The sequence below is a fragment of the Ictalurus punctatus genome, chromosome 10, assembly GCF_001660625.3.
Source record: "Ictalurus punctatus breed USDA103 chromosome 10, Coco_2.0, whole genome shotgun sequence".
Classification (NCBI taxonomy): domain Eukaryota; kingdom Metazoa; phylum Chordata; class Actinopteri; order Siluriformes; family Ictaluridae; genus Ictalurus; species Ictalurus punctatus.
Window position 1 is genome coordinate 21127904 of NC_030425.2, and position 21915 is coordinate 21149818.

At 38.5% G+C, this 21915-nt stretch overlaps 1 protein-coding gene across 2 annotated transcripts in view; it reads left to right on the plus strand.

The window, feature by feature from the left end:
• lrrk1 (leucine-rich repeat kinase 1) overlaps positions 1–21915 on the plus strand; it is a 125836-nt gene that overhangs the window by 43325 nt on the left and 60596 nt on the right. For both annotated transcript variants that reach the window (XM_017478288.3, XM_017478287.3), the window contains 12 exons: positions 40–203; positions 432–569; positions 8292–8404; positions 8576–8655; positions 10028–10157; positions 10320–10432; positions 11096–11310; positions 16608–16772; positions 17680–17852; positions 17949–18069; positions 20563–20722; positions 20945–21221. In XM_017478288.3, coding sequence (XP_017333777.1) covers positions 40–203; positions 432–569; positions 8292–8404; positions 8576–8655; positions 10028–10157; positions 10320–10432; positions 11096–11310; positions 16608–16772; positions 17680–17852; positions 17949–18069; positions 20563–20722; positions 20945–21221 — 1849 coding nt within the window. The remainder of the gene's footprint in view (positions 1–39; positions 204–431; positions 570–8291; positions 8405–8575; positions 8656–10027; positions 10158–10319; positions 10433–11095; positions 11311–16607; positions 16773–17679; positions 17853–17948; positions 18070–20562; positions 20723–20944; positions 21222–21915) is intronic.

Consider the following 21915-nt stretch of genomic DNA (forward strand, 5'->3'; position numbering starts at 1 on the left):
CTCTCTCTCTCTCTCTCTCTCTCTCTCTTTCTCCGGCAGGCACTAACTGGATTGGGCTGCGGAGGCTTCAGGAGCTGGACGTGTCCGATAACCACCTGATTGATCTCCCGTTCCGCGTGCTGCATTGCTTCAAATCCCTCAACAGCCTCAATATCAGCAAGAACAGGCTAAGCCTATTCCCAGACCCCTGGGCCTGTCCTCTGGTGTGTTCATATACACACTCCTTTCTTTCCCTGTCACACAATGTGTATGTTTTTTATGATTAAAATCATTTAAAAAAATGTTTTTTAGCACTGGCATATCCTGCTGTTTATATGATCAAATATCAGCGGGCTGTGTCTCTGTTGTATACAGTACTGATTTCTGGAGCCTTCTTTTTCCTTTACATTTTCCATTTCTAGTGTAATCAAACTGTCACTTTATTTATGTAGAAAATCTGCAAAGCTGCATCCAACCAGATCCAGAGTCTCCCTGACACAATCTCTATCTTCTGGAGGACCCACCTGAAGGAGGTGGACTTCTCAGAGAACGCCCTGAAGGAGCTGCCCTCCTACATATTTGAGCTCGAGGTGAGGACATTTCTTTTAATGTGCATCTTAATGAGCCTGACTTCCACGCAGCACATAGGCGATGTTAGAAAATGTGACAAAAAGATAAACCATTGTTATTTGCCAATTTGTGTCTATTATTTAAGGAATAATGCATGAAGAGGTAAATAGAAAAACAGTTGATAATGTGGTGTAATGCAGCATGACTTGAAGTAGACTTGATTATCTTCCTATAACAGTGTTAACGTTGACATTTTTAAAATAAATAAATAAATAAATAAAGACTAGCCTGCCATTTATAGTTATGTTTAATGTTGTGGAATGTCTGTGAAACAAGTTAGTTCCTGTTATCACTTACGCTATTACAGCTTTAAACTGTTGTTTCTTCACCAGATTATTTTTTCTCTCTCTCTGGAAGTTAATACGCCAAAAATAATGCAGCTGGTAATGTTATTGAGAAAATGAGTCATCAATTTGTCCTGATATCTTTCCCGTGTCAGAAAACCTTAGAGTTATAGCTTTTACTCTGACTGTTGCGAAGTGTGGACACTTGAGACATCTCCTTTTTAAAATGTTCATGTGTTTATGTTGAGGAATCAGCATACAAATCACTGGAATTACCTTCAAAATCAAGCGTTCAACTGTGCTGTGGTATCAACGGCTTCATTACAGTAAAATGATATCTTAGAGATTGTCGGTGCTGTTGTTTTTCTGTGCTGTGTTGCCACATTGATAGAGGCTCAGGCTCTTGGTTGTAGAATATTATGATGTTTATATTTTATACGATTGCCCTCGATGCTTGTACATGATTGTGTGATGAACTGCAATCTGTTTAAACATCTAAGTGTGTATACACAGGACGTTTATATAGCCAATAAGTGGCATCATCAAGGCTGTTTTGAGCCAAGACACAATCAGCATTGGATGTAGATTGAATTTAAGTACAGTTCAATCATATCAGCGTGTTCAAGTGAAGTTTCTAAAGAAATTGATTTAGAAAGCACCTAAAAGCACTAAACTACGTATAAAACTTTGATAATTTCAACAAAACAGACTTCATGTGAAAACCATATTGAATTTCCTGGTTACACAATTGTACTTTTTGACCATGTGGTACACAGTTATAGTAGGGAATTATTTATAATTGCACTGTCCGGTGTCACCCAGATGAGGATGGGTTCCCTTCTGAGTCCAGTTCCTCTCAAGGTTTCTTCCTCATTTTGTCTCAGGGACTTTTTCCTTTCTACAGTCGCCTCCGGCTTGCTCGTTGTGGATAAATTCATACATTTAAAATTTGTAATCCTGAATTTACTTATTTTTGTAAAGCTGCTTTGTGACATGGTCCATTGTTCAAAGTACTATATAAATACAATTTAATTGAATTAAAATTCCCCATCACACAGTGATGTACAGTGAAGACAGTGTGAAGGCAAATGTTGAAGTAATTTAAAGTGAAACTAATACTAAAAAGAAAAAAACAAAGCCAATCGGCAGTAAAACACAGGACATTAGATACATAGCTAGACCTTTATACACCATAAAAGAGCGCTCACAATACACTAAAATGGAGGCATAAAAATTAATTAACCAATAAAACAATGGTCAGGGTCATGGGAAGCTGATCATTTGTATGTTTATGTTTTGTTTGTTTGATTTTATTTATATATATATATATATATATATATATATATATATATATATATATATATATATATATATATATATATATACACACTCATATACATATACATACACACATATATATATATATATATATATATATATATATATATATATATATATATAAATATAAATATAAATAATGTGTAATTCTCTGTATTGCCTCATGATGGCATTACTCTCACAGCTTTGGACGTATCTGAGAGTGCAATGTTTGTGTTGACCATTTGGACAGAATATCAATTTGCTGTCAGAGATTTTGCAGACTTTAGTTCTGTTCTTGTTATTTAGTTTTGTAGTAATTTAAAATGACAATTATTACAATAATTATTGGTGTCAGACTGACGGTGGCCCAAAACACAGGATCAGTGTCAGATTGTGGTTATTTTTTATATAATTACACGTGTGTGAAAGTGTGTGATGTAACTGATGTGACTAACACAACATGTATCTTGCATGTGGACACGGGAAACAAAACATCTTAAAATACAGCATTGTGTCTGTGATGTTTCATGCAACTTTGCAAAGAAAAAAAGCATTGGAGCTTAAAAAGAGTATCTAGTAAGATTTACCTGGACTACATTTATGAAGTGAGACAAAACTGTCATCACAAGATAAAAATCTCCCTCTGACGGCTGTATTTTTTCTCTGCATGATTATGAAGGAGGTTGTAGAGGCTTGGCAGATAAAATACCCAGCTTTGGCATTGCACCACTGATGATTCAGAGCTTCAAATCCAGTATAAATCTTGCGCTCTCTCTCTCTCTCTCTCTCTCTCTCACACTCACACACACACACACACACACACACACACACACACACACACACACACACACACACACACACAGTAGAAAACAAGATCTGCATAAACTGAGAGGAGAAAAAGGAGAACAGGGGATCTGTCTATGCAAACTGATTAGCAGGAAGCTGATGTCTGTTCATTCAGGAAGTTCAGTGGTGCAGGTGGCCTGGATTTCAACACTAGGAATACTTCAATCATCAAGTATGAGTTTTCATCAAGTGCTGTCAGTTGTGTCTGTTCACAAGTGTACCATCAAGTATACCATTAGAAAATAGCTCTAACAGAGTCTGCTTTGTGGCTTGCAGTATTTTCTGGACTATAAGTCTCTCTGCTGCGTAAAAATACTCCAAAATTCAGTGTGCGGAAAAGCTAATAACCTAGCAAAACTTGTACAGTAACACACCTATCATAAAAATATTAACAAATGTGTCAACTACCAGAACAGCTGAAGGTAGAAGCATCGTTACAGCTTTACTCATTTTGTAAGCCCTAAAAATTGGGTAAACTACCATAATAGCACTTTTACAGTCCTATATTAATAAATAAGTGAACTACAAGAGCAGCACATGTACTGTTTAAACAATAAATATGCCGAGCCATGGAGTCATGTTCTACAATATATGCAGCATCCCAGGTACAATTTCATTCTTGAGCAATTTGACAAACCAGTTGCAAAAATAATGCATCAACAGAACTACTACTGCTGGAGTAGCACACCTATGAAAAAACACTAACAAATGCATAAACTACCATAATTGCTGAAATGACATAGCTATAGTAAATCCACTAATAAATACATAAACTACCAAAACTGCTGACGTAGCATAGCTATAGTAAATCCACTATCAAATAACAAACTACTCTAGAATAGTAACATATAAACTACAGTAGTACACGTATTGTTAAATACGAACAAATAATGAAGTACTGCAGTTGCATACCTACTGTCAAACACTTAATTAACTGCTATACCAGAACACTTATCATACAACACAAAAACTTAAACTACTTTAGTAGCACACCTACTGTACAACATTAACAAGTAAATAAACTACCATAATTGCACACGTGCTGTACAACACTTAATTACAACACAATAATTAACTACCATAAAACATGTACTGTAAAACATTAAGAAATAATTGAACTACTGCAGCTGAACACTTACTGTAAACTAATGAAAAATAAACTACTGTAGTTGCATTTACTGTAAAATTAAAGAAAAATAAACTATTGTTGTTGCACACTTACTGTAAAACAGTAACGAATATTTAAACTACTGTAGTTGCACATTTACTGTAAAAAACTAACGAAAAATTTAACTAGTTAAAGTAATTAAGTAGTTTACTAACTACTGATCAAACGAGTTTTGTTACCGTAAGTGTTTTACTACAGGAGTTTATTTGTTCATTTTTTACAGTAGATCTGCTTCAAGAGTAGTTTGATTGTTAGTGCTTTACAGTAGGTCTGCTACTATGGTACTTTAATTATCTGTAACAGCAAACCTACTGTAAAATACTAACAAATTAAACTGTATTAAAACACCTACTATAAAACTCTACTGTAAATAATTAAACTACTGCAATAGCAACCTTGCAAAAAGAAGATGTAGAGCGGTATAAGAGGTGAAATGATACAGAGCAGCATTATGTCCAACATCCCAGATGTAATTTAACGCTCGAGCAGTTTGACAGACAGGGAAAGAATTCTCTCTCGCTCACAATGCCAAACATCCACATACAGTACTGAGCCTCAGGTTGGGTTTCTTGCAAGCCAAAGTAGAGCAGAGCCTAGCAGTGTGGATCCAATGACTGCTTTTTATATTTATGTTTACATTTATTCACCCTAATCCAAAGCGATTTACAACTGACAGAGAAGCGTATGGAACACTCAGGAGTGCTTTTGCACATTTTTTCAGTGCTTCTGGAGAGGTTGTAATGGAATCTGCAGAATAACTGATGCAGTTGCTGATCCAGATCATTACACCAAATCACCAGTGGCAAGAATCTGTGTGAGACGATCCCATCCACTCAGTAGCACCATTCACGCTCCAACCAAGGGGATGACTGGGATGGAACCGTGACGAGTGACTCCAAATCACCCTGAACTTTATCAAGTCCCGTCAGCGCTGAAGACTGAAATGTGTGAAAGGAGTTGCTGTAGTGGTTTTGCTGCATTCCTTAAAGAGAAAGAGAGGAAAATCTCACAGGAAAATAATTTAATGTTGAAGATCATTAATTGAGGAACATCAATAAATATATACTATGACCAAAGGTATATGGACACCTGACCATCATATGTGCCCAATGGGCTTTAATACAGAGTTGGTGTTACTATAATCACCTCCACTCTTCTGGGAAGGCTGTCCACTAGATTTTGAAGCATGGCTATAGGGATTTGTGCTCATTCAGCCCCAAGAACATCGGTGACATCAGGCACTGATGTCGGACGAGGAGGTCTCGAGTGTAGTCAGCCTTCCAGTTCTCATCCCAAAGGTGTTAAGTGGGGTTGAGGTCAGTGATCTGCGCAGACAATACATAGGAATTGTTATGCTGGAATAGGTTTGGGCTGTGTAGTTCTGGTGAAGGAAAATCATAATGCTTCAACATACAAAGACATTCTATACGTTTCTGTGCTTCCAACATTGTGGCAAAAGGAAAGCCCACTTATGGGCATATGGATGTGATGGTCAGGTGTCTACATGGTGTTTAGGAACCTAGCATAAAGCTTGGTGATAATAATAAGAAAAAATAGTGCTTAGTGGCTAGCACGTTTGCCTCTCACTTCTAGGGTTGGGGGTTCAAATCCCGCCTCTGCCATGTGTGCGTGGAGTTTGCATGTTCTCCCCATGCTTCTGGAGTTTCCTCCAGGTACTCTGATTTCCTCCCCAGTCCAAAGACATGTGTTGAAGGGTGATTGGCATCTCTAAATTGTCCATTGTGTGTGAATGTGTGTGCGATTGTGCCCTGCAGTAGGTCAGGGTCTCCCATGCTTTGTGCAACGGGTGCCCTGGCATAGGCTCCAGGCCACCTGATTAGCTAATGAACAATCATGGATACAGGTGTTAAAAGTGAGTGTATTTTCTCAGTGTATAGGATCCTTAAGATTTTTGCAAAGTATGATGTATAACTTGATGTTAACATTAACGTTTATGTGCTCACTGATTTCACCAATTCACAGGCGTAACATAATGTGACTTGTAATTTTTTTTCCCTCTAGGCCTCATGCTTCAGCAGAACAAATGTGTAATTATTTTGTCATTGCACTGCAACGGGATCAAATATGATTTCTAATTTAGACATATTTGCATTTTGAGTGACTACACTTGGGGAAATGTTTGGGCACATAGAAAATGTTTCATATTTGCGTGCACATAATGTAGTTAGAGTAGTTCACAAATTGCCTAACTGAATCTAACTTCCATGAGCGCTTGCAATTTTTTGGAGACAGGGTGTTAATAAATCTTAATTTTAATAAATCTGGAATTACATTGTACAAATTAAAGGTCTTTGTGAGCTCTTTAGGCCATTGTTAATCAGGTATGATTTGATTTTTACCACTAAACAAGGCAAACAATAGTTACAGGCTGTGGCAATGGAATGATGGATTCTTGTGTGTGAATCATTTTAATATGATTTTATATTTGATTTGGTTTGAAATTACATTTGAAGTAGAAGGTTTAGAAAAATAGAGTGCCCAGAACAAGCTAATAACGTATCCAGGCTCTCAGTTTTTCATTCACAGTTGCCTGTCAGACAAGTAGGTTCAGTAAGTTGTAGATATAATGGACACGAGCGTTTTTCCCCATTCATCCAACAATCAGAGAATGAAAAATAAACTCGGCTCCCTATTGATTTTTGCACAAGAAAACTTTTCTTTTGACGTTTGTTTAGATGCAACACTTCTAAATTGGTTCATATATTTCTCTGTGGTGGAAACCACCTCAATGCTGTAGCACTGCAGGGATGTGCCATATTGTATCCCAAATATGAATACATAATTTGAAGTAAGCAGCTAATGTGCTCTAAACAGATACAAAAGCATACAATCCATAGGTAGACAATTAAATTTTTTTGTTTTTGCCAGAACTTTGGTCATAGAGTTTTATGTGGGATTGCATTAGTAGAAGGTTTTTTAAACTTTTGTGTGGGTTAAAAACAGACCACATTAAAATGGACATACAGCATTTATTCATTCATCCTTAGTAACTAATTAATAATAGTTATTAATTATTATTTGAAAAATTGTGCTTCAAGTGATTTTAAGTAGAACAAGCACTTAGACTGTACAGCTGGGTCCATGAATACTGTACATTGACAATATTTATAGTTAATTTAGCTGTCTTCCACAGTTTATGGAAGTTGAAATGAAATAACGAATATGAGCTCAAAGTGCAGACTTTCAGCTTTAATTTAACAGTGGTAATAGTGTAGGAATTATAGCACTTTTTATGTGTGTACCAGAAAAATCTCCTACCAGAATGAAGGAGAGGGAGAAGAATATGAAGAAGGGAAGGAACTGCTCATGATCCGAAGCATGCTACTTCATCTTGCGGCGTGGGCATTTATGCCGGCCAATAAAACTGGTTCCCTTGTATTTATTGATGATGTGACTGCTGAGAAAAGCAGTGGGATGAATTCTGAAGGGATATATTATCAGCTCAGATACAGCCAAAGTTGTCAAAAAAGCATATTTCAAAAGCGACCCAAAACTTTTTAAGGCAAAAAAATACAACCTGAATCGAGCTGAGCATGCATTTCATTTACTGAGGGCAAAACACCCAAAGAACAAGCAGGGACTGTAGACAGATGAAGTAAAAACCTGTCCAACCCAGTGTCTGGTGATGTATGTGGGTTCCAAACTTCAGCCAGTCATTGACTGCAAAGGATTTGCAACCAAGTATTAAAAAGGAGGGAGTGGGGGACACACACACACACACACAAATACATACATATATATATATATATATATATATATATATATATATATATTTATATATTTATATATATATATATTTATATATTTATATATATTTATATATTTAACTCCAGCTGAAATAATTCTATGTATTCTATACTTTGTCCATTTATTTATTGACCCAACTGTACGTGGATTCTTTTTTTTCCCTGTGTGGGTGTCTCAGAAATAATCTTCAGACACTTAGAGACATGTTTCTATGTAGGCTTTGGCAGTCCCAAATACAGTAATGTGTGTGTGTGTGTGTGTGTGTGTGTGTGTGTGTGTGTGTGTGGTTGCTCCAGGCCATCATCTCCCTGAAGCTATGTGGGAATCAGATCGCCACTCTGCCGGCTCCAAACAAATGGAAATGCTCTCAGCTCCGAACCTTAGATCTGTCCAGAAACCAGCTGGGGAAGTAGGTCTCACACGTACACACATCATATACAGTATGTACACGTGCATAAATACGCACATCTCCAGCTCCCCACCCAGACCACTCATATCCACTCCGTTAATCCAAACCACCTCTGAATCATCACAATTCCAACCGCTGTTAAATAGGCCTCTGGTTTTCTTGGGTGTGCAGGCACGTCAGGACGGAGGAGAACACCAAGACCAGGAGGATCCCCTTCTTAACCACGTGGCATCGCAGAGACCCAGAAGCAGGTACAGTACACTTGTGACTCACTGAGGCACAGCTGTAATACTGTAGCACTGTAATTACAACATCATGGTGAAAGTAGAGGGGGTGAGACTGTGTGGGCAAGTTTTACCATCTGTGCTGTGGGGCATGTGTCGCAAAGCAAAGTATTTGAAGCTGCAGCCATATTTCCATCCAAATACGCCATTAAAACCTGAACAACATATTACACCGTTGCAAAAACATATGCAAACATATGTACCGGGTCTCCATCAGCTCTCTTTAGCAACATCACATTGCAGAAATAGAACTTGTGCTGATGATTGATTATTCAGTTAGCATGAAATCTTAAGATGCTCATTATCACTATATGATGATTATTATTATGGAGGCTTCAAAATTCTGTCTGTCCTGCTTTATTTATAGTCGTGCTCTTCTTAGAGAAATGTACAACAATGTTTGGTGGGAACATAATGTGCCACTAACTCAGTTTTAAATTTCTAAATTAACACCATACGAAGGCGGCGCTCAAAGTAACAAGTGCAACCAACAACAAATATACTGTATCTCGTATGAATGTAAGCCAGGGTGGCTGAAAAGTCACCAGTTAAGCATGTATCTGTTTGTTGTGTGTGTGGAGAACAGATGACATGCAAAAAAAATAAAAAAAACCTTATCTTTTGCAAGTTCAGTTAAAGCTCCATTTTTGAAGACATGTTTGAGACAGTGTTAGCTCTCCATATGTTAAAGGAGCATGGACTGGAAATCATGGAGCGATGTGTAAAGGCTGTAGGTAAAGTGTTGTTTTGGTTTATTTTCACCACAATTCACTGATAGGTTTTTGAAAGTCTGCATCCAGATCATGGACTCACCTAAGAAAATGTGTGTAATACTGGTAGTATTATGGTATTGCCTTCAGTCAGAAGAATGTGTATAAATCTACGTTCAAATACAGAACCTTATGCTTCCTGTATGAGCCCGCACATGAAGTCAGGTAACATTTAACCAAACTAATGAAGAGTTTTATACCAAGCAACTTGATTATACACACTAATCCCGGTGTCTCGTTATAAGACATGGTAATGACGACGTGGCAGCTCTTGGGTTTGACCTCTCTTTTTGAGCACTAGCGTCTCTAATTAAACGAAGCCACATTTGTGTAACACTCTGCCATTAGCAGCCTTCATCACCAACTTGAACCTTTCCTTTTCTCCACTTCAGACACTAATGTTAGCTTCAGACGGTCCAGTCACGGGAGAGCGATTGCTCTCTTTCCATTCTATACCACAGTCGCTCTGCCTTGGCCTTCTATGGCTGGCGATCAGAGTGTTGCAGTGTTTAGCTATACAGTGCATGTTCACTTTAACTCCTCTGCATTCTCGTGGCTCTTCCTGGCAGCTTGTCCCATCCAGTTTCCCGAAATCCTGCGGGATTCACTGGAAGTCCTCTTCCTCAACGACAACCAGCTGGAGTGCGTGCCTCCGTCTGTGTGCACCCTTAAAAACCTGTCCGAGCTCTATCTGTCCAAGTGAGTCATGGGTGGCTGCTTTGTATAATGGGAGATATAGTCTGTCTACAAACAAACTATATGCAATGACATGGTGATAATGAAATCAGATTCTTTTCTTTCATGGTTATGCACATGCTTGTCGGAATGACTCAGTAATTCAGTGCTTCTTGTTCTCCACAGTAATCCAGGCATCCAGGAACTCCCAGCTGAACTGGGCCAGCTCTCAAACCTCTGGCAGCTGGACATAGAAGAGCTAAACATCAGCAATGTGCCCGCAGACGTCTGCAGGGATGGTACAGCATGACGTTACACCCGGTTTGATTATTCACAGAAGCAGATTTGTTTCAAGTTTCAGAATTTCTAGAAGCTTGTTAGTTAATACACACATGCTTGTTGAAGATTTTCACTCTTATTTTCACAGCTTCTGAATTGTTGTGATACTTTTTAAAACATTGTGTACCATTAGTGGGCTGATTTACATAATCAGTGTTGAGCAAATAACTTCATGCAAGAATTAGAGGGAGGAAATAAAATAGATACATGCTAATTCTTCTTGCTACACATGGTGAATTTAGATCTTAGAGGGTCTTCCTTAAGATCAAACTGAAAGTGAAGTATAACGCTGATTAAAGGCTCGTGAGACTGGTTGAAAAACCTAAATGTGATATGATGGCCAAATAAGACTCTAGACATGAATGTGTGTGTTCCATTCATAGCATAAATGTGACTGAAGTATTTTCACAGAGTATAGAGTATTTTTCTCACTGACTTAATATTGATTTTTTTTTCCATTTCTAAAAAAAAACAACCCTTATACACACTTAAGCTTGAAACTCACACTGTTTTTTAATGATCTCATGGCTTAAGCTGACTGCATGGCCTCTCACAGTTTTGGTAATTAATCCTTGCATTTCCATATCGAACCAAGGGTTTAACTCTGTTTGTGTGTGCGTCAGGTCCGGCGGCTGTGCTGGCTTTCCTGCGTGCTGCGCTGCGCTGTGCCGAGGCCTGCAGGTTGATGAAGTTGATGTTTGTTGGGCCGCCACGTCAGGGGAAGAGTGCTCTACTGGAGGCCCTTCAGACCGGAAGAAATACGCCCTTCTCTCCATCTGACCGCAGCATTCGCACCTCATCCTGGCTCCTAGAGAGACCCAGTGGAGTCAAGAATAATGTAAGGAACCACACACTCAGTCTTCACTAATTCAAAATGTGAATATATATTTGGATGAAAGGTTGCTACAGTGTTTAGCAGCCACAACGTACAGTACAGTAATACAGAAATTGGTTTGAGGTTTTGGATATATGCTATGTCGTATCAAATGATCTCATGCTCATGGTGGCCACCTCTTGGTGGAAGTTGTGGAAGTTCAGGTGTGCTAGTTGGCTCAAAGTTCACAAACTGTGACGAAATGTGATTTTGTAACATGGCAGAAGTTCGCTTTGTATTTGGTGCTCACTCAATACAACACTCATGTATTACCTAATTGTTGAAATGCCATTTTAACCAAAACTAATTTTTACTCATTTATGTCCATTTGCACACAGTATTGGGATTTGTGTGTATAATTCCGCATGCTACAAAATGCTAACGAAGCAGATATTAAACGTTACATTAGCATATTTTGCAACCTTGCCGCTCAGGACTGAACAAATCATAAATGTAATACTGTAGCTAGCTCACCAGGCAAGTAATAGCTCCAATATTTTGCCCAGTCCCAAGTTTAGGTTTCCTGGACATTGATTAGGATACCAACTTCTAGATAATGTTATATAATAAGATATGATGAGCTAGTTAACTAGTTAAGTGCATTCATACAGACTAAGGGAAATGAATGAGTATATGCCAAAGAGTGGTAGCTTACCTCTTTTAACGAAAGATTTTCTGTCATCTATTTGACATAATTAATCTGCCTAGTAAAAAAAAAAAAAACATTCCACTGTCACTCATATTGCACCTTGGCTGGCAGGCTGCAGCTGGAGGTGGGATTCAGAACACCTAGCGAGCATGAAACAGATTAAACATGCAAACCAGATGAACCTACTTGTCAGACAACTGTGAATAAAAAACTTAAAGGGATGGTTCACTCAAAAAATGAAAAATCTGTCATCATCACTTTCTTCTGTGGGACATAAAAGAAGATATTTTGAGAAATGTTTTTGTCCAGACAATGGAAGTTTGGAACAGCATGAGGGTGAGTAAGTGATGACAGAATGATGCCCATGCTATTGATTTAATTTTTCCATCCCTTCCATTACCTTTCAGTCTTTTATTAAAGAATTACTGAGTAGGATTTCTGTCCACTTTAGCATAGCTAGTTAATGTTGTCCTGCTTCCTCAAACAGACATGAAAGAATTCAGTTTACAGAAGGTACCGACAACTAGACATCAACATTAACACAAGATGGGGAAAATATAGTCTCAACTCATAATTCTTGCTTCTCTTTTTTAATGTTTTCCAAGATGTGGTACATTACAGCTGTAAATCTTGAGAATGAATAACACCTTAGACATTAACCTCTGACCCCTGCACTGGCGGTAGGTGGTGTGGGTTGAATGAGCATCTTTTCTGACTCACAGCCCTCTGAGTCACAGAAACACGTCATCTTGTACAAACAGTCCTCACACCCCCTGACACAGTTAACTTAATACTCGATTTAACCCCTTTAAAATGAAAGATTCCCACACACTCTTAGATAAAGATGGACACAACCTTACGTACTGACTGTACACAGGCCGTTACAGCCAAAATATAATGGACACACACACACACACAGAACACAATACCCCAGACACTGTCCCTGTTTCAGCTCAAACAGCTGTGATAACTAATCCTACTGCTCCGTTTTTGTTCCAGTTATTTGGAATGTTAGCTTTAACAGTGTGACTTGTATTTGAACTTTAATTCTAGGTCTTGAATTTTACCCCATAAATTATTCTCATGACAATGTGTATGATATTTTCTAGACAGGAAGTCACTCTTGCTCTAAATTGCATCTGTTTAGTAACAAAACCAATGTGTGGTTGCTCTGTTATAGAATTCACTGTATCGTCTCCTGAGCTGAAACAGTCCTGATCTTTATCCTTTTATCAGGCCTGGAGCTGTGTGTAAATCCTTATAAAGAAGTCATTATATAGCTGGGGTGGAGAAATCAGTAGCCTGGACTCCCAGGACAAGATGATTACATGGACAAGTCACCAGCCATTTTTTTCTCTCTCTCTTTCAACAACCACCGAAAGGAAAAAAAGTGCTTGTTATTGACTTCCACAATAAAAGATTATCTGGTGTGTTTATTTAAATAAAATGTGCTTCACAGTGGTGTGACTACACTCACTGTTCACTTTATTAGGAAAACTTGCACATTCATGCAGTTATCTATTTAGTGAATCATGTGACAGCACCAGAATACCAAAGAATAATGCAGATACAGGTCAAGAGCTTCAGGTAATGTTCACATTAAACCTTGAGATGTATGAGCTACAACAACAGAAGACCACAGATTCCTGTTCCTGGCTGACAGGAGTGGAACCTGATGTGGTCTTCTGCTGTTGTAGCCCATCCACCTCAAGGTTTGATATGTTTTGCATTCTGAGATGCTTTTCTGCTCACCACAGTTGTAAAGTATGCTTATTTGAGTTACTATAGACTTCCTGTCGGCTCAAACCAGTCTGGTCATTCTCTGGTGTTTCAGCCTGCAGACCCTCAGCTCACTGGATGTTTTTTTGTTTTTCATTCCATTCTGTGTACACTCTAGAGACTGTGTGACTGATGTGTGTGAAAATCCCAGGAGATCAGCAGTTTATGAAATACTGAAACCAGCCCAAACACCAACAGCAATGCCACGGTTAAAGTCACAGCAATCACTTTTTTTTTCATTCTTATGTTTGACATGAACATTAACTGAAGCTCTTGACCTATCTGCTTGATTTTATGCAAAATGTGCACAGTGAGTGTATATGTAACGGACAGTGAGTGTATATGTAACTGACAGTGAGTGTATGTGTAGTGGACAGTGAGTGTAGGTGTAGTGAACAGTGAGTGTATATGTAACGGACAGTGAGTGTATATGTAACGGACAGTGAGTGTGTGTGTAGTGGACAGTGAGTGTATATGTAACGGACAGTGAGTGTGTGTGTCGTGGACAGTGAGTGTATGTGTAGTGGACAGTGAGTGTATATGTAACGGACAGTGAGTGTATATGTAACGGACAGTGAGTGTGTGTGTCGTGGACAGTGAGTGTATGTGTAGTGGACAGTGAGTGTATATGTAACGGACAGTGAGTGTATATGTAACGGACAGTGAGTGTATTTGTAACGGACAGTGAGTGTGTGTGTAGTGGACAGTGAGTGTATGTGTAGTGGACAGTGAGTGTATGTGTAGTGGACAGTGAGTGTATGTGTAGTGGACAGTGAGTGTATATGTAACGGACAGTGAGTGTGTGTGTAGTGGACAGTGAGTGTATGTGTAGTGGACAGTGAGTGTATATGTAACGGACAGTGAGTGTGTGTGTAGTGGACAGTGAGTGTATGTGTAGTGGACAGTGAGTGTGTGTGTAGTGGACAGTGACTGTATATGTAACGGACAGTGAGTGTATGTGTAGTGGACAGTGAGTGTATGTGTAGTGGACAGTGAGTGTATATGTAACGGACAGTGAGTGTATGTGTAGTGGACAGTGAGTGTATGTGTAGTGGACAGTGAGTGTATGTGTAGTGGACAGTGAGTGTATATGTAACGGACAGTGAGTGTGTGTGTGTAGTGGACAGTGAGTGTATGTGTAGTGGACAGTGAGTGTATATGTAACGGACAGTGAGTGTGTGTGTGTAGTGGACAGTGAGTGTGTGTGTAGTGGACAGTGAGTGTGTGTGTAGTGGACAGTGAGTGTATATGTAACGGACAGTGAGTGTATATGTACCGGACAGTGAGTGTATGTGTAGTGGACAGTGAGTGTATGTGTAGTGGACAGTGAGTGTATGTGTAGTGGACAGTGAGTGTATGTGTAGTGGACAGTGAATGTATGTGTAGTGGACAGTGAGTGTATGTATAGTGGGCAGTGAGTGAATATGCAACGGTCAGTGAGTGTATATGTAGTCACTTCAAGGTTAAACATGGTGAGAAAAAAGTGACTCAAGTAAGTTAACTGAACTGAACATTAACTGAAGCTCTTGACCTATCTGCTTGATTTTATGCAAAACGTGGACAGTGAGTGTATGTGTAGTGGACAGTGAGTGTATGTGTAGTGGACAGTGAGTGTATATGCAACAGTCAGTGAGTGTATATGTAACGGTCAGTGAGTGTATATGCAGTGGTCAGTGAGTGTATATGTAGTGGTCAGTGAGTGTATATGTAGTCACTTCAAGGTTAAACATGGTGAGAAAAAAGTGACTCAAGTAAGACACAGATATCTTTTATGTGTGATGCCAAAAGAAAGTCCCAGAGCTCATCTTTGAAAATGTTGACCACCAGCTTGCTAACCATGTTAAGGGTACAAAAACATGATGTTTTACATTAGAAACTTTCTTTAAAAAAGCTTGTGCTTAACTTGTGGTTATACTTAACTCAGTTTGTCATATTTTATTTCATTATATGTCTTACCATTTTTTGCCTAGTCAATTAGTTTTCTGGACAACCAAAACATTGGACTTGGCAGCATACTACAGCTTCCACTTACCTGGTTGGCTAGATAATAAATTTAAGATGTGACTCCAGTATCTCAATCTTTAATGGGGAAATCTTGTAATTCACCTTAAGTCATTTTTATTTGTCTAATCTCTGCTGCTCTGGTACTGCTGTTGGATGAAATAACTCATTTCATGTGTGTAATTTCTGTGTACATTTATATTTACTCATTTAGCAAACGCTTTTATCCAAAGCGACTTACACATGAGGAAATACAAGCAAAGCGATATATCAAGCGGAGAACAACACAAGTAGTGCTACCATGCAAGATTTATAATTGATTTATATATATTTTTTTATAAATAATGTGGGGTTGGCATTTTAGGGGTTAGTAACATGCTCACGGAAGAGGTGGGTCTTTAGCTGTTTTTTTTAAAAATAGTGACAGATTCTGTGGAAGCTCATTCTACCATTGAGGAACAGTTAGTTTGAAGGTTCTGGAAAGGAACCTTGAGCCACGCTGAGTAGGCAATACCTTAGTATTGTCAGTCATTAACCGATCATAGAGCGGTATGTAGAGCTGACAGCTGTTCTTTCTTTATTTAGTTTCTTTTAAAATTAGTCATTACTAAGCAAGGAAAAGTTTAGTAGAATAGATGAATATATGAATACACATCAAACTCATCCAAAAGTGTAACATTTTTGCAATACCATTAGCAAGTTCTGAGCAATTGTTTTTCCACATTTCTCAAACAGTTTGTAATGACTTTTACATTACTTTCGTCCTACTGACACTTCACTGTAGTGCATAACTAACGTGAGGGTTTTAACTGCCGATTATTTATACAAACAGATCGACTCTGTGTCCTTTAACGTGTGGGATATCGGAGGTCCGGCCAGCATGTCCACTGTGAACCAGTGTTTCTTCACGGATAAAGCTCTGTATGTGGTGGTCTGGAACCTGGCGCTAGGAGAGGAGGCTGTGGCCAACCTGCAGTCCTGGCTGCTCAACATAGAGGTGAGAAAAACCACAGTAAGAAATAAAACGTGATTGGGGCATGCTGTTATGGGGAAATAATCAATAATAGTGTGGCGTGATGCAGCCTGATGCAAAGCGGAGTTACTCTCACTCTGAAGTTCATTTATTCTTCAAAAAAAAAAAAAACAGCAAATGTTCGATTCCTCTTATATCACAGTAACTTGGCAGTGATTATAAATTTTTATTTATTAATATGAACATTTCATGATTCTAATTGTTTAGTATTATGGAACGTCTGTGACATAAGTTAGTTCCTGTTATCATAACAGCTATAAACAGCCTTCCCCTCACCAGGCTCACATTTTCCCTTTCTTTAAGTTAGTAAGACAGAAAAAAATCTCAGCCTGTCCGTTTTCCTGTGGTGGAAAACGTAATGATAGTTACAAAACACTGATACTGAAGACTCCTTCAGTAAATGTTAAATAAATGCCTTCTTACAGAAAGCTTCATCATATCAAAGACGACATGTTTTTCTTTGTTAAATAATCCATTTATTATTAGACTTATGTCTAATCGTATATGTCAAGCATCAGCCATACAAGTCCCTGTGAATGAACTGTTACTATAGAAACGATAATGTATTAGAACGAGCGCATTAAAATGAACCTATGATTTGGATTACAGCTGGCACTAGTGTCAGAGCTGCTGTTGTTGAAAATTACTCAACCCTTTCTGAACAATCAGTTTCAAGAATTCCGCAGTGATGTGGTATAAGATTGAGATCCAAGCTTTCGTTTTGTTTAGGTTTTTTTTCTGTGTCTGGTAAGAACAGGAAATCAAAATAAGATCGCTGTCCGGGTTTCATCATGCATTCAGGGAGCAGTTTGGAGTCAAGGTAGCATTTGGGAGATATGTTGGTTTATGTTTTTGATTTTGTGTGTGACAGGCACGTGCCCCAAACTCTGCAGTAGTTGTCATCGGTACACATCTGGACCTCATCGACACTAAGTTTCGCACAGAGCGGATTGCCACGCTGAGAGCCTACATCCTAGCACTGTGCAGGACACCGTCAGGTGCCAGAGCCAGCGGATACCCCGACATCACCTGGAAGCACCTGCAGTCAGTGTTGGCATCTCACATCTGTGACACACCACAGGAATTTATTTAAACTGAGTTGAACTGAGCATACTCTGTGTGTTTGTGTGTTTCTGACAGCGAGGTGTCATGTAAAAACCTGGAAGGCTTGGACAGTCTCAGGAGGCTCCTGTATCAGGTGGCCTGCTCCATGAAGGACATCAGTAATCCAGCCAGCTGCCACAAACTAGTGGGAAGACTGGTATGATTCAGCTCATTTATCAACTATTCAAATAATGGGGCACTGTGGCTTAGTGGTTAGTATGTTTGCCTTGCACCTCCAGGGTTGGGAGTTTGATTCCTGCCTCCACCCTGTGTATGCAGAGTTTGCATGTTCTTGCTGTACCTGGGGGGGGGTTCCTCCGAGTACTCCAGTCTAGTACCCCTCCCCCCAATCCAAAGACATGCATTGTAGGCAAATTGGCATCTCTAATTTGTCCGTAGTGTGTGTGTGTGTGTGATTGTGCCCTGCGCAATCCCCATCCATGGTGTCCCCTGCCTTGTGCCCCGAGTCCATTGGGGATAGGCTCCAAGCTCCCAGAGACCATGTGTAGGATAAGCGGTACAGAAAATGGATGGATGGAATGATCCAAATAGAAAGTCTATTAAAATACATATTTAAAATTTTTGTAACGTCATGTTATACTTATAATTTGCCGGAAGGTGTTCATTAAATTTCTAAAACAGCATGGACATTGTTTAAGTTCATGAACATGCTAAACATGTCTTGCAAATGCAATGTTTGTGTCAAATCATTTGGGTTTCCCTCTGCAATCACCTTCAAAACGAACCATCAGACTAAGATAGGAACAGCAACGTATGATCAAGGAAGAAATCCTGAGACAAAGGTTTCGATGGTACGTCCATGTGTGCAGAATGAGCGGCAGCCTGCTTCCATACAGACTTCTCTGGAGGCAGTGAACCTCATAGTAGGGATGGGCAATATAGACTTAAAACTATATCACAATATTTTATGGGGGTTTTTACAGTAACGATATAAATGATGATAAAATACCCTCTAGAAAACTACCTCATTCGCTTTCATACTGTAAAACATTATTAGATCTGGCTAGCTTGTCTAGCACTGTCAGCTAGCTAATTGCATACCTGTACTGTTTTTGCAGTTTTTATGTTGAGCTGTGGGATGCTGATATCTCCACGGGTTTTGGCTCGCTTAATTTGCAGATTATTATCACAGTGTGATAAGCATCTAAAAGTAGAAAAGTGAAGCAAAAAGTAGAAGCATCTAAAAGTGAAGATACCTGACAATTTGGGCAAGAGATGCCCATGTATCTCCACTGTCTGCTGACTAAAGCATTTGGTGCATGAAGTGTAGACTTTCAGCATGAAACTGTTTTAATTTGATTAGGTCTTGTAATTTAATTGGTTAAAATTTGCACATACCATCTTTTATTTGGTTTACAGTCTTCTGAAGTTAAATGCTTTTTTTTTTTTTTTTTTAACTGAGTAAGTGATCAAAAATGAAAAATTCAGACGAGCCTTAATGTTGTTCTGGGTGAGCAGTGGTTTTCACCTGGCCACTCTTACTTGGATGACATTTTTGCCCAGTGTCTTTCTGATAGTGGAGTCATGAACAGTGACCTTTATTGATGTCAGAGAGGCCTGTAGCTCCTTTGTCCTTGGCTCTATTGTAACTTGCTGGATGTGTAGTTGTTGTGCTCTTGGAGGAATTTTGGAAGGTTGGTCACTTCTGGGAAAGTTCACTACTGTTCCATGTTTTTCCATTTGGAGATAATGGCTATCACTGTGGTTCTTTGGAGTCCCAGAGCCTTTGAAACTGCTTTGTAACCGTTCCCAGACTGATATTTTTCAATCACCTGCATCATTTCTTAATCATTGAATTTCTTTACGTTTTGGCATAGTGCATTACTAGATAAAACCTTTTAACCAACTTCATGCTGTTGAAAAAGTTCTATTTAAGTGTTGATTTGTCTGAACAGGGTTTCCAGTAATCAGGTCTTGTTGTGTCTGGTCCAGCTGAACCCCATAATGAATGCAGTTTCACAGATTTGGGGAATTAGTAACTATGGGGGAAAACACATTTTCACACATGCCCAGTTGGTATTAGATAACTTTTTTGCTTCAATAAATAACATTATCATTTCAAAACTGTATTTTGTGTTTAGTCAGGTTGCCTTTGTTTTATCTTAGATTTTGTTTAAATTTTTGAAACAATTTAGTATAAGATATACACAAAAACCGAAGAAATCCAGCAAATACTTTTTCACAGCACTGTAGTTTCTTATTTTCCACCATACTATTAAGCCGGGAAAGCATCAAACTGTGCTGGACTCTTGCTGTATGGCATGTTACAAAACAAAGAGGGCCACATTCTCTTTGATATTCATTCTGGATTTGGTGCCTCATGGGAAATCCAGCACTCCTCCCTGTTTTTTTTTGGTTAATGTGGGGGTGTAACCATGTCTGTACTCTGCAGACAAAACAACACCCTCTTAACTTTAAACATGGCAAAAGAAGCCTGGGAGATATAGAAATTAAGATATAACAAGTGCAAATTATTTTTATTCTGAATGTTTGTTTTGTGGATTGGACTACCCGGATCACAAGCGTATCAAGACTGTTATTGTTATTTTGTCTGTAATAGCATTAATTGTTGACAGCTATGGATATAATGATGGCAAATAATGTGTATATTTCTGTTTGTGTGCTGCAGATCCCCAAGAGCTACCTGACCCTTCAAGAGGCTGTGTTAGCAGAGTGTCAGAGGAGAGATGCAGAAGACGAGGTCCAGTATCTGACAGATCTGGAGCTGGAGCAGATAATTGAACAGAGCCCTGGCAGTGATATCAAAGACTATGAGGACCTCCAGACTGGTAATTAATGCTCATTGCATAATTGCAGAATTATTCAGCCATAATAATGTTGCATAATATTTTATTGCTATATCTATGTATTTTCTTAATTTCAAGCATATGTACACATTTACTACACTGAAACCCGATCTAGTAGACTGTCTTAAAGATCATTGTCTAATATTTTTGCAATAGTATCGATATTTTATGGACTCTTTATGCACTATTTCTGCACTCTGACAGCGATTAGTTTTTTAATCGAGACGGGCACCGTGCTGCACTTCCCTGATACGAGTCATGGTCTGTGTAAGCTTTACTTCCTGGACGCTGTATGGCTAGCCGAGTGTTTGGAGCGGATTGTGCATCTAAAGAGCTCGCGCTCTGTGGCGCATAACGGCCTGATCCGAACCGAGGACCTGCGCATGCTGCTGATCGGCACCGGATTTACCCAGCACACCGAAGAGCAGTACTTCCAATTCCTTGCCAAGTTTGAGATTGCGCTGCCGGTGGCCAGCAACAGGTTGGTACCTAGAACCATGCCCCGTTAATTATTCATTCATAGCTAGCTGATGACTAAAATGTTTATTTTGCTTAATGTTGAAAGTATAATAGGTTTTTTTTTCCCGTTCAGCCAATATATGAATAAAGTGGTTTTGCTTTACCATTTTAGTGGCACAGTAATTATTCTGTTATTCCCCTTAGAGTATATTATTTACTACCTACTATACATTCTTCAGTAAACATCAAACTAATAAGAAAGGTGTGCAGTTACTAGGGTGAAGAATTTGAGCCGGGACACAGCTGAGTCCTGGGAATTTGAGAGGTTACGCCATCAGAAAAAAAGCTTTTCTTTCATACTGGAAATATACTGTATGTGTAAATCAAAATAAGACTGCTCTTCCTCAGGTCCTCCTCATTTTAAACTGTATATTTATATATATGTATATATATGTGTGTATATATATATATATATATATATATATATATATATATATATATATATATAAATATATATATATATATATATATATATATATATATATATACATATATATATATATATATGTATATATATATATATATATGTATATATATATATATATATAAATATATATATATATATATATATATATATATATATATATATATATGTATATGTGTATATATATACAGTATCTCATAAAAGTGAGTACACCCCTCACATTTTTGTAAGT